The sequence below is a fragment of the Vigna unguiculata genome, chromosome 1, assembly GCF_037176805.1.
Source record: "Vigna unguiculata cultivar grain cowpea cultivar isolate G323 ecotype 2 chromosome 1, ASM3717680v1, whole genome shotgun sequence".
NCBI lineage: Eukaryota > Viridiplantae > Streptophyta > Magnoliopsida > Fabales > Fabaceae > Vigna > Vigna unguiculata.
This window is the reverse complement of record NC_140792.1, coordinates 1,362,082-1,375,668: the sequence shown is the minus strand read 5'-3', so window position 1 is coordinate 1,375,668 and position 13,587 is coordinate 1,362,082. Positions and strand designations below refer to the sequence as shown.

At 32.4% G+C, this 13,587-nt stretch overlaps 2 protein-coding genes across 2 annotated transcripts; one reads left to right on the top strand and one right to left on the bottom strand.

Moving 5' to 3' along the window:
• The first annotated feature begins 3,219 nt into the window (after positions 1-3,219).
• On the top strand, positions 3,220-9,625 carry LOC114164757 (zinc ion binding protein). Its single transcript, XM_028049518.2, has 8 exons — positions 3,220-3,429; positions 4,254-4,538; positions 4,628-4,856; positions 5,164-5,309; positions 7,477-7,564; positions 7,683-7,829; positions 8,217-8,366; positions 9,140-9,625. The coding sequence occupies exons 2-8, from the start codon at positions 4,267-4,269 to the stop codon at positions 9,209-9,211; spliced, it is 1,104 nt and encodes a 367-aa protein (XP_027905319.1). The 5' UTR covers positions 3,220-3,429; positions 4,254-4,266; the 3' UTR covers positions 9,212-9,625.
• A 1,751-nt stretch (positions 9,626-11,376) lies between these two features.
• On the bottom strand, positions 11,377-12,489 carry U11/U12-31K (RNA recognition motif and CCHC-type zinc finger domains containing protein). The gene has a single exon (XM_028058553.2). The coding sequence runs from the start codon at positions 12,405-12,407 to the stop codon at positions 11,607-11,609; it is 801 nt and encodes a 266-aa protein (XP_027914354.1). The 5' UTR covers positions 12,408-12,489; the 3' UTR covers positions 11,377-11,606.
• Between the last annotated feature and the right edge of the window lie 1,098 nt (positions 12,490-13,587).

Sequence of the window (13,587 nt, the reverse complement as noted above, 5' to 3'; positions counted from 1 at the left end):
TCAAATATTGTTTTGGTCTAGTTTGTTCAGTTTGGCCCTCTCTTTTTTTTTTTTGCGTTCGATTTGATTTCTGTTTTGCTAAATTATGTTCAATTTTGTACGTTTCATTTTTGTTTAAATTTATAACGACATAGTGTACATGATGACATTGTTCATATTACGTGGATTGTTTTAATTATACTATTTGTTTTTTGTTCAAATAATTTTCTATTTTAGTTAAATTTGTTCAATTTAGTCTCACCCTTCACTTTATTACCCCCAACCTCCACTTCATCATAACCCTCACAATCCACTCCTTCATCACCCTCACACTCCATGTCATGACCCTTCACCACTGCCACCATCATTGTCGCTGCCACCACCGCCACCACACTAAAACCACTGCCACCACCAAACTAAACCCACAACCATCACTACCACATTAAAACAACAACAACCACCACTAAAACTCCCTCCACCACACTAAAATCACATTTACCACCACCACATTAAATCCACCAATAACACTCACGGTGGTAGGGTTTTAGGGTGATGATTATGAATATGGTTTTAGTGTGGTAGTGATGGTGGTGATTTTAGTGTGTTGGTGGTTATGGGCTTAGTTTGGTGGTGGTTGTTGTAGGGTGGTAGTGGTGGTTTTAGTTTGGTAGTGGTGGTGGTGGTGGTGGATATGATGGTGGTGGTGGTGACAGTGGTGAAGGGTTTGAAATGGAGGGTGAGGGTGATGAAGAAGTGGATGGTGAGGGTCATGATGAAGTGGAGGTTGGGGGGTAATGAAGTAAATGGTGAGACTTAATTGAACAAGTTTAACTAAAATATGGACTTATTTGAACAAAACACAAACAATCATAATTAAAACCGTTTACATAATGTGAACAATGTCAGCTTATACACTCTACCATTATCAATTTAAACGACGTCAACGAAAAAGACGATATAAGGACCAAACTGGAAAAAAACATGGACCAAAACAGTATTTAACCATTTAAATTTTCCATTGAATCCCCCTACTAACATTTTCGGTTAATCTAGTGATGTGACTATTAATTAGCTCACGTGGATATTTTATTATCTTATCATGTCACTAATTATCGCAAAATATAATTTTATTATTTTAAAGTTTATAAATTATGATTTTATAATTTTAAAATTTTAGGATTTTATAGGACATCAATAATGAGTATTGTCTAATTTCATCATCATCCACTGTATATGTGTCTGAATTTAAACATACAAATTTAAGCCTACAAATTCACTCATGTTTTCACACTTTTAATGCACTATTGTTACGTGGAAGTTCATAATGGATTTGTGCTATTTTTTTTTTAATTCAATACAATTCATATTTATCAAGCAAGTATAATAAAAATAGGTTCACAACTTCAATTAATTAAGATATGTTTTTACATTAAAAAAATTAAAAATGTTCATATTTAATTTGTGATCATGCCTTAAACAAATTTGTTTCTACATAAAGATAATTCTGAAAAATATATATAATTAATGTTTGATTTTCTTTGATAAAAGTAATTGGTTAATTACGCTTTTAGTTTATGAACTTTAAAGTGAAATTGAAATTTTTATATGTTCGAAACTTTAATAAATTTTAGTATTCAAATTTGAAAAATGAATGGATATGTCATTTTAACATAATTTGTTAAATTTTATTAATGTTTCAAATTCGTTTCAACATTTGAATTATTTACATCGTTAAACACATTCTTAATTTAATGTCTCCTAAAAAACACATTTGAAATACACATTTAAATTCTAATTATGCCACGCGTTAAAGTAAGAGATTAAAAACACACTTAACCCGAAAATAAATTATTTCTTTAGATGTCTTATCTTCAAATTGTTATTTGATGACCATTGTTCTTCTTCAATTGATAACATTTTTTCTTGTGAGCAAAATTTTCTTTATACATTTGGAAAACATATTTAAATTTTAATTACATAACACGTTAAAGTAAGAGATTAAAAATATAATTAACCCAAAACTAAATTATTTATTTGGATGCCTTATCTTCAAATTGTTATTTTGATGACCATTGTTCTTCTTCAATTAATAGCATTTTCTCTTGTGAGCAAAATTTTCTTTATTTTTGAACTTTAATTGATATTTTTATGTCTTATATTACTTAATTGATAGGTGCACTAAGTCATAACTATTCATTAGTTTGGGATATAGAAAATAGAAATATTTTATATTTATGATTTATTTAAGCTATAATTTAAGAAATTTTAAATATATTTTCTCTTTAAGATTCATAATTTTAATTTAAATGAGTATATGTTACTTTGAGATAAAAATCTAAAAATAAAATGATAAAAACTAAATTAAAAACATTTTATATAATGCAAATTATATTGAGTTACGAAAAAAATACTTTTCTAAAAAAGGAAGTAAAATTTTCAATTATAAATTGGTATTATCCATTGTTGCAACTAGGCTACAATCATGATTAGTATTTTTTTTATAACTTTCAAAGTTTACTAGTTTAAAATATTTAAATTATTATTATTATTATTACAAGATATATAATTTAAGTTTTTATAACTTCTTATTAAATTTGAGTAAAAAAAGGTTGGGTTTTTAAAATAAAAATAAAGAGAATGATCGGCACTTAGCATATAATTTGATTATATATATATATATATATATATATATATATATATATATATATATATATATATATATATGAGTATTTTAAAACTAGCCAAATGAGTATTCACTTTAACATTAAAGGTTGTAACTGTAAATTCTTCTTAATTTTATTATTATATTTTAGAAATCATTTAGGTATGTGGTATGTATTTAAATTTGATTGAACGAACACAAAACTTAGTTAAATTTAGGACCTTAACCTATGTTAAGTTTAGTTATGTTATGATAAATATTATTTATTTATGTTTAGGAATTTATAACCCTTTATTTTTAAATTATAATTTTTTAAACTATCTTTATAATTAATATTCTTCCACTGTAGTTAATACAAATTTTGATTAAAATATCTTGATCTAAAAATAATTAATTATGAGATATTATAAATTAACTCTTACAAGAGACTATATATAATTTTCAATTTAACTCTTAACAAATATATTATAGAGAGTAGGGATAAAAAATATTTAAATTCAATTAGATTAAATCAATTACTAGTCAAAGAATAAATATGTGGTCATTTTAGAAATACGCAACAAACTAGGGACTATGAACCAAAATATAAAGTACAAGTTCTTTCAACTCCATCGTCACCATCATCCACATTTTTCTCTGAGAACCATCGATTCTCTGCCTCACACAAACAAAGACGAAGGAAGAAGAACACCATAGCAGTTGCAACGACGTCGTTCTCTGCAACTTCCAGTTTCTTCTCTTCCCTCGATCCTGTAATCTTTTCAGCCTTTTTAATTTTGGAAATTGAGGTAAGGGATTTCTGTTTTTTTTTTTTGGATAAAAATTGAATCTTTATTTTTTATTCAATGTACCAAGTTGGGAAGTGGATGAATCTAGAATAATTGGGGCAAAGTGAGTGTGCAAATTTTTAAAGTTTATCTGTGATGCAATTTTCGCGTTATTGCTACTCCTAGGTTTGAGGAACTCTTCCTTAGATGTCGTCTTTGCAGTAAAAAAAGAGGGTTTAAATTGAATTATTAAGTTCACCGTGTAAATCATTGATAGGATTTAAATGTGTGTATAATCGACGAGGATTGGTGCATTTGTTTTTTCCAATATGACTTTGGTTTTAAATTTATTTTTTTATTCAAGGCTTCGATTTCTCGAGGAAAAATTGTGAAGTAATAGGGTCGACAGATTAGGAACGTTGTTTTTGTTTTTGTTTTTTTATTTGAACTGCAGCTTTTGTTAAGATACAGGGTTGAAGGCCTTGCATATATATAAGATACATGTAATAAAGTTGAGGAAAATCAACTATTGAATGAATCAATTATCTGGAAATTCTATATTTCTCTTAAACCAAATACTCTTGTTTTTACTCTTTCTCTTCATTTGATCTAACCTATTTTTGACCTTCTTACCAAATGCACCAGAAGGAATCACAAGTGAAAAGTTTAATTGAAATGTGTAGAATTTAATAAACAATGCCTGTACTGTGATTTCTTATAGTTTCCTTAATTATTATTCTTAGGATAATGGTTGGGAAACCTGTTATTTGTTTATAAAGTTTTACTTTAAAATAAATAGAGTAAACGGATGACAACAATGCCTCTTTGTTTTTATGTTTTGGCAGGCTCTTGTTCTTGATGAATATGACACCAGTTTGCCCCTTTGTGAAAGCTGCTCGCCCTGATGATAACAATGCTTCCAAAAAATCGGGTGAAAACTCTATGAAACATCAGGTTGAGTCTGAGAGTAAGGTGAAGAAAGAGGCTAATGACTCAGCTAGTGCGTCACCAAAGTGCCCTTTTGGATATGATTCACAATCGTTTAAGATTGGTCCTCTTAGCTGTACAGTGTGCCAGGCTCTTTTATTCGACACCAGCAAATGTGTGCCTTGTTCTCATGTTTTCTGCAAGTATGTACCTTGTCCCGTGTTTATATCTTGAATCTATGATGAATTGCATACGCTCATCTCTCTCTCATATTCTTCTTGTCTGAAACTAGATCATGCATATCCCGCTTTAAGGACTGTCCATTGTGTGGGGCTGACATTGTGAAGATTGAGCCTGATGCTAATCTTCAAGGTGTAGTTGATCGCTTTATTGAAGGTCATGCTAGGATCAAAAGGTCTGTTAGTTCAGACAAAGGAGAAGAAGCTGCGGAGAGTAAACAGGTCATCTATGAGGATGTGTCTTTGGAAAGAGGTTCTTTCTTAGTGCAACAAGCCATGAGGGTATGTATGGCTTTTCAAATATTAACATTGGATCTTATTATATATGAAGAGTAAATGGTGAAAGATCCTTGAAATTGCTTGCCCTTAATTTAATTGGCAGTGATGCTAATAACTTTTGATAGATCTTAAACTGTTATATATGATTGGATGCGTTGGAGAATATATTTATCTAGAAGAGACATTGGTGTCAGTAGCTGGTGCTCTGCTGAAGCTACTGCCTTTTGTTTTACTAAATTACAATTTAAACTTTTTTGAGTTTGTACTGCCACTTGATAATGAGTATTTTGCTATATGCAATGCAAAACAGGCATTCCGTGCTCAGAACTTAGAAAGTGCCAAATCAAGACTCAACCTCTGTGCTGAAGACATTCGTGATCAGTTAGAAAAAGTTGGTAACACTTCAGAGTTATGTTCCCAGCTTGGAGCAGTCTTGGGTATGCTTGGTGACTGCTGGTACGTGTTCTTGCTTTCTTACCCTACCACTCACAGAGCAACTGATTAATAAGTCTGTTACTCTTATTTCTTGTTCATGCATATATCTACATTTTTTCAGTATTCTCATCACCATAGTCTGTTCTCTTGTATTTGTTAGTTTTAGTGCATGTAAAATATTATTGTTACATATGCTTAACTGATTAGATATTATTTGGGTAAATGATTTGTGCTTGAAGAAGAATGAAGAATTTTTGGCACAACTATATATATCTGTTATGAGTTTTACTTATTGAGTATATATACAAAGGCATTGGACCAAAATAGTAAGGGAACCTGAATATAACTAGACAGAGATCACAAAAGAATGGCAGAAGAAATAGGAACGCCTGACATAAGTACATTGGTAGCATCAACGAGGAGAGTAGATTGCGTAGTTTTTAGTCCTATACCTAGAAGTACAAAGGATAGAGCTGTCAAATGAGATATTATGGTTAATAAAATCTCTGAAAAAATGTGGTCTTTTAACTGAACCAAAGGACTTTGTGTGTCATCCATGTAGCTGACCTGACATAGTGGGATCAGACTTTGTTGTTATAGTAATTCTGGTAATATTTAGTTTTGGCATTTAAGTTCATCTTGGGGTTTTGTATCGACATTGAAAATTGGGAATTCAGATGCAGAGAAGTTAGTTCTTAGTAGTGGTAAATTGTACTTCTATTCTGAAGTAGTAGTGCCACATGTAAGAGTGGCCTCTGGATTGTTGAATTGGATTTTTCTCATTCACCTAGGTCATGGCCAAGATTGGAACTCTTAAAAGGTGGATTTAGGCCTAACCCAACCCTATAAAACCAGATTGCAAGATGATGTTGGCATCCACTACCACTATAATTTGGTCATATCTCTAGCCAATGATGATGTTTAACAAACCCCTTCACACCAAGAACTAGGCATTTCAAGTGAGACTAGATATTTATGTATGGTACGATAGGTCTAACAAATCTTGCTTATACAAACTCAGATAGCATCTTAAAGAGTAGATTTAGGTTTAACTCAATCCTACAAAATTGGCTTACAATGATATTTGTACACAATTATATCTATATCTATATCTATATCTATATCTATATCTATATATATATATATATATATATATATATATATATATTGTCAGGTTTTACAGAGGGGGTTTCACTGGGGAGAACAACACCAATGAGATCTGAGCCTAACCACATAAGACACTGACACCACTCTCAACCCAAAACCTTAAGGCAATGGGTTTATGGGCCTTGATCTTATATAGTGCTCTACTTTCTCATTTCTGGTCAATGTGGGACTTAGACTCACACTTGGATTCCTAACATATATATATATATATACATATGTATGTATGTATATTATTATTTGGTCTTATTTCTAGTCACTGTGAGATTTGCAATTGAAATCAATGTGACATGTGAAAGAAACATAGTTTCTTATCAAATCTAATAGTTATCTATAAATACTTTAGGTTTTAATGTGACTAATTATGATCTAAATAACTGTCACTATTATCTTCCTTTCATGATTTGAAGATAAATTAGAAATATTTAATTATAATAACCAAGTACGAATCAAACTAATTATTAGTGATAAATGCATCTTAATTTTTGAGAAATTTTCAGTTTAGACTAATTATGCGTATTAGAATTGTTTTCCTTGTATTTGCTGTAGTAGGTGTTTTGGTGACTAGTGTTAATTACTACAATCAGATGAAGTTCTAATTTTTCTTTTTTTTGCTTGTGTGCTTCATCATGACTCTGCGTTATATGTGTGATAAAAGGTCCTTGAACTTATTATTGCATGGTTGCAAATTTGTATTTTTAAATAATTGGCTGGTATGCATTCAGAGAACTATAGCCTTTCTTTGTTTTATGGCTATTTTTTTTTTTGTGGTGCTTAGCTAATCATTATTTTAGAGGGATTTTGAAAGTTGACTTTTAAAGAGATTTTATTGTTTTATTTACACTTTCTTGGCTTTGGCATTTTGTTTTCTTTTCCAGTTATCTTTTTCTCTGCTTTATCTTCACTTGTTTCTTCTCTAATACTATTTCTTATTCTATATAACAAAATGGTGAAAGAATATTGATTCTGTGACATGTTTAATGGAGGCAGATTGTGACCTACATGTTTACATTATTTTTTTCAGCCGAGCAATGGGTGATGCCAGTTCTGCAGTTTCTTATTTTGAAGAAAGTGTTCAATTTCTGTCCAAGTTGCCAAAAGATGATATGGAGGTCTTTTCATCTGAACATTGTTTTCTTTGTGTACAGAGTCAAAATGAATAAACTTCAACATAATATTTTTCTTGTTTGCTTATTGTCAATTTAATTTTTTAAATTTCTTGTCCTACAGATTACACATACACTTTCTGTTTCACTTAACAAAATTGGAGATCTTAAATATTATGATGGAGATCTTCAAGCTGCAAGATCTTTCTATTTTAAATCTTTGGATGTACGCCGGGATGTTGTCAAGCAGAATTCTAACGTTCCATCCCAGGTTGGATATTACTATCTAAATACAGTTTGTTTAAATTTTTTATTTTTTATTATTTTATGTAATCATTCAAGTCTCTTGCTTTTCTTTGGTTCTGATGCAAGCTTTACTGTGGTTGTTTGTAGATTGTTGTACAATGTCATAATAAGTTGACCAGCTAAGACGATTTATTTAAATTTTGGTGAAATGTGGAAGAAATTTATGAAATTAAATCTCTCAGGCAAATTTCACCCTTAATGTTCCTAGCTTTACAGTTCTGCCATATGAGCTTTTTGATGACTATTGATACTTTGCAGTTTTATTTTTATTTTCTTCTGAAACAACTGAACCGTACAAATAACTTTGATAATTAACTGGCTCTCTTTTTCATTGTTTTTAAAAACTTTATAGGTTCTAGATGTTGCTGTTTCTCTTGCAAAAGTTGCAGATGTTGACAGAAATCTTGGGGAGGAAAAGTTGGCTACTGATGGGTTTCAAGAAGCCATAGACTTACTGGAATCACTAACGTTGAAATCTGAAGCTAGTGGGCTTGAACAGCGGGTAAGTGAGGGGGCCATTTTCATTTTGACAATTATTTTGATCATAAACTATACTAGTGAAAGATTACAAGTTAAATGATGATTATATGCTCAATTAGAAAGGTAGCAGGACTCATGTTAGAATCTTTTAACCATTCATGGGAGATGTAGGGGTTAAGATGAGCTTCTTCTCCCAAATAAAAAAGTTTTCTTATTTCATTTCTCCTTATATATAAACGTTGTAGTTGAATTTATGATAATTCTGTAGATGTGTCTAGTTAATTTTTTCTTTCTTCAAATATTCAACAGCTGAACAGGTCTGATGCATAAGATTTGATAGAATTAACGTTTTAGAATGGACTATTTAAGTTGTACTTGGGAGTTGAGGAAGAGAATGTGAAACTAAGCAAGGCCACTAAGACAATTACCAAGATGAACTATAGATTCTGATTAGGCAGCTTGTTCCACATCGCTTATCTCAATTCTTGAAGTATGACTTGTATATATGTATATGTATATGTATATTAAGTGGTTTAATGTCAATTGGTTTTAAGATAAATCTTACAAAGTTATCCTTGTTAAAGTATAGTTAATGATTTTTGAGTTGAAGTGCATTGTAAGCTACATTACTCTGTTTTTTTTTTTTTTCAATAATTCCTAGTTATAACTTTCCAGCATACTCCAAGTAAAAAGAGTATATATGAACACACACACACACACAAACAAATGTTTGTTTTATGCTGGATTTCCTTATCAAGTCCTGCAATTAATTTCAATTTGAATCCTTCTGCACAGCGGCAATCAGTTCTAGACTTCCTTAGAGGCCAACTTCCAGATAAACAAGAACAAGCTGAGGCAACAGTCTGAGATAGGTGGTCCACATGAAGAAAGGCAACATGAATTCAGATGCAAGTAAATGTTTCTGTATGCCACGGGACAAGTTTGTAAAATAAGCTCAGCTTAACAAAGGCACTACAATTGGAGGAAGAGGAGATCTCAGAGTAATGAATATTTTAGTCATTTCTGACACTGCAGTACCTTCCTATGCACCACTCTTATCTTTTTGTTTCCACCTCTTTCCTTTCCTTGCTTACTATATCTTGGTGCATTGTGACAGTTGTATTGGGGTGTTCCTTGCATCATTGTAACTAAGTATATAATAAACTGGAAACGAAGAAACATGTACTATAGGTTGTGCATTTTGAGTTAGAACTTGATGAATACATTCCATACTGTGAAAAGTGAATTTATAGAATATTTTTCATTACAATATTTCTTATACTTGATGGTGCCAAATACTCTTGTGCATTCTGATTTCATAATTCCATGCATTAGAATTTTTCTTACAAGTAGTACATAGAAGAAAATTTATCCGGGTGGAGGTAAAGTATAAAATTTACTATGAATGAAAAATAACATGATCAATTTACCTTTGTTATAAATAGAGGCGAATTGATTGCATGGATAGAACTTGAGCTTTGTTTGAAGAGAATACTAAAGTATTTGAACAGAAAAAATATGATTCAATTGAATTCATAGTAAACCAGTCCACAAGGGTACTCTGGGATAATTACCAAAATATCTCCTCAGTATCATATAGTATAATAATTGTCATAATTACAACCGTTGATTATATCTTTTGCAATTCAACAAAATCTTTTCATAACTCAAGTTGGTGGATGAATTTCTGAGCTTATTATGTGAAATGGTGGAATCGTTATATGAGAAAACTTTTATAAACAAATTTATTGACATTTTGACAGAACGTAACATGTGATCATTATCCAATTTTTCTTTGATGAAGTATTTGTTATCTTTATAGGTTTTATAGGAAAACTTTATAAACAAATGTTAATAGATGTCTTGATGGTCATCCGTATCGGTTTTGTGCCATCATGCTTCACTAGCTTCAGAGTCATACTAATAGTTTATTTATTATTACAATAAAAGATTATAGGTTCTTCGCACTTCATTTTGAGATCACTCAAAGTAATTTTCATTCATAACAATTTACACACCTTGTTCCATAGTGCAAGATTTAGTCTTCGAACCATATCTTGTAAATTCATTTTATTTCTTCAAGTCATTAGGTGTCCAACTAAACATGCAATATTCAAAGGTGGAATTTTGGATTCCAAGATAATTTCCCCATATAACGATTCCACGATTTCACAGACAACAATGGAGTGACAATAACAACAATGATGAATATGGAAAAACAGTGACAAAACAACTTGGGAGCACTTCAGACATCCTAGAAAGAAGAAATTGGTGCACTCCAAGCAAAAAAAAAAAATGACTTATAACTAAGGTGACAAGGAATAAGATACTTTGATACCACCCGGAGAAAAGAAAAGAATACTTAAGTATTTGAAAAGAAAATGTATGATTAAATTGAGTTGACGAAAACTACGTACAAAAGGGTGTATATAAAACTCTATCACCTTAGAATCTCGGTGATTTTCTTATCAATGGCTTTAGCTTTTAAAGTGAGCAACTCACTTTTGAAGAGCCAAATCCTATTGACATCTTTGTTAAAAAAATATGTTCATAAATTATCAGTCTATGTAGAATAATTTGGCATGCTCAGACAAGCATATTGATATAGAAATACATTGAAGAAACAAACATAAATGAAGCATGCTCAATTTATGTTTCAAATTTCACTAAACACCAGAATAGAGGTATTGAATCTCCTAACAAAAAAAAAAACATCTCAACCTAATATACTTAAAAGAGAAGGTTATCAATCAATATCAGAAGGGAACCTCATTTTTGTTTCAAACTATTAGTGTGTGAATCAAATTCCAAACTTGGAACAAATTAGATACCTTTCCATTCTCATTAACATAAAACAACAGGCAACAGCATACTCAAGGATGAAACTTAGACGTAATTCTCAGGCAATTTTGGCATTGTTTCCCAATCTAAAGTACAATTTCACCAAGAAAATCTTTGTACTAAAGATTTAAATTAAAAAGTCAAAGTACATTATTGAAGGAAATCTTCAATGGTGATAGGAGAACAGTATCAAAACCATCAATAAACACCATTCAATTCTCATCAACATCAAACAAATAGGTAACACCATGTAGTTTATTTGGTGTATCTAGTGTTGTTTTCTAATCAAAATTAGAGTTCTACATCAATAATCTACAGAATAAAAGTTCGCATTAACCTTCAAAATGATACTTCAATTCTGATTGGATTGGAGTACAAAAGGCATAAGAAAAATTGCTTCCAAGTTTCCAAGTGCACCAACTCAACCATCAAAGTCATCATCATCACTCTCATCACTGAAGTACCCGGCTTTCTTCTTCTTCTTACTCTTCGGAGCCACAGCATCGTCGTCGCGGTTTCCCGTCAACAGCCTCTCGTCGGCGCCGTCGTCCACGACGGACGCCCAATTATCATCTTCGAACCGGGCACCAGCTCCGACACCGTCAGAATCCTCCCCGCCGTCGTCTTTGTCGTCATCGCGGTGGTGGGGCACACGTCGGGGGCGCTTGGGCTCGGGGCGCTGGCGGGGGCCTAAATGGTTCCTCGGGCAATCGTATGAGAGGTGCCCGTCGGCGCCGCACTCGAAGCAGCGGGCAGTGTCGCGGTAGACGCGCTTGCGGATGAACTCGGGCGCGCGGCCGTTGTCGGCGGCGATGGAGGCGGTGAGGGTGCGGTCTTTGAGAACCATCCGGTGCGTCTCCGCGGCGGCGTTGCGCGCGTCGTCGGGAGAGACGAACTGGATGAATGCGACGCCGCGGCTGAGGCGCGTGTGACGGTCCTTGAGGACCGTCACGCGCGCGATTCGGCCGAATTTGGAGAAGAGCGTGTGGAGATCGGAATTGGTTAGCGAGTAATCGAGGTTCGAAACGTACAACGTTGATTTGGACGGTGCCAACGACGATGATCCTTTGTTATTGGTTTTGGGATTTGAATTGGGATTTGGATTTGAATTGGGATTGTGTTGCGTAGGGCTAGGGTTTACGCTGCTGTAGCGGTAGTAGAAAACGTCGTCGTCTTCGTCGCTTTCGCTCTTTTTCTTCTTTTTCTCTTTGTTTTTGGACATGATTCGATTCGTTCGAACTTGTTTCTTCTTCTTCTTCTTCTCTAACTCACTTCTTCTCTCAGTTTGCTTAGTTGTTGAATTATTAATATTTCATTACAGGAGGATAAGTGTTTGCTTTTCTGTAAATCAAATATTATAATAAATAATTTTAATTTTTTTACCTATAACTATATATATATATATATATATATATATATATATATATATATATGAGATATTTTTTTATATGATTTTTATTTCCATAATGATATAATTATTAACTAAATTTTTTAAAATAACCGTTATTCTAACATATTTTGAATACAATTATCATATATTTCTCTACTTCTTTTTTTCTTTACTATAATTTTAGTTTCTATTCTTCTAACTGAGTACTTCTTGTAACATTCCAATTTCAGCAGCTTAAAGCTAATAAAAATACTTTTTGTAACATTCCAATTTCAACAGCTTAAAGCTAATAAAAATAGGGAGTTTCATCATAATTCCAAAACAGATAATTCAGTGTACACAATATATTGATACAGTCTTACAAAATATATGACTATAAAAATATATCACTTATACACTTAAACTGACCATTGCTAAAGTTCCACTGGAAACCTCTTCCTCAACCCTAAAACGATGGCTCTTCATCCTCCAGAAGTGTCTTTGACATTGCAACCACATCTGCTCCCACCGAATAGGTGATCATCGCAAAAGGAAACATACAACACAAGACAGGAATACAAAAAGCAAGGGTAAGCTAATTTGATTAAAGGAATCATGCAGTTCAATTATAAACATAAATCATGCAATCTTTATCTTTATCACCTTTATCATATAGACCACCACAACACATATATATGACTCTAAACTCAATATCTGGATTATGTAAGCGACATCGGATCTCTTGGTGGCTTGCACCTGTGACGGTTCCCAAACTCTGCAGAGTTTGGACACAAGGGGTTATCACTCAACCACTCCCAAGGTAAGTCCCATTCGCGTTTGTGATTGAATCAGGTCCACAAACTAGGACCTCCTACTACTCCTCCCGACATAATCTATTATGCTCTACATGAGCCTTAATGGTTATAGGAGCGTCAGGATACCAACCAAAACTGAGTCCTTATGTCCTTACATACACTAAAACATTCCTCTTAGAATTTCCCTTAAAATCCTAGTTTAACCCTTAAAAACCTTC

Excerpts from the sequence above, each read along its gene's own strand:
- LOC114164757 (XM_028049518.2), top strand. The coding sequence starts at position 4,267 with ATGAATATGACACCAGTTTGCCCCTTTGTGAAAGCTGCTCGCCCTGAT. Across the intron at positions 4,539-4,627 it reads TGTTCTCATGTTTTCTGCAA|ATCATGCATATCCCGCTTTA; the intron begins GTATGTACCTTG and ends GTCTGAAACTAG. Across the intron at positions 7,830-8,216 it reads ATTCTAACGTTCCATCCCAG|GTTCTAGATGTTGCTGTTTC; the intron begins GTTGGATATTAC and ends AAAACTTTATAG.
- U11/U12-31K (XM_028058553.2), bottom strand. The coding sequence starts at position 12,407 with ATGTCCAAAAACAAAGAGAAAAAGAAGAAAAAGAGCGAAAGCGACGAA.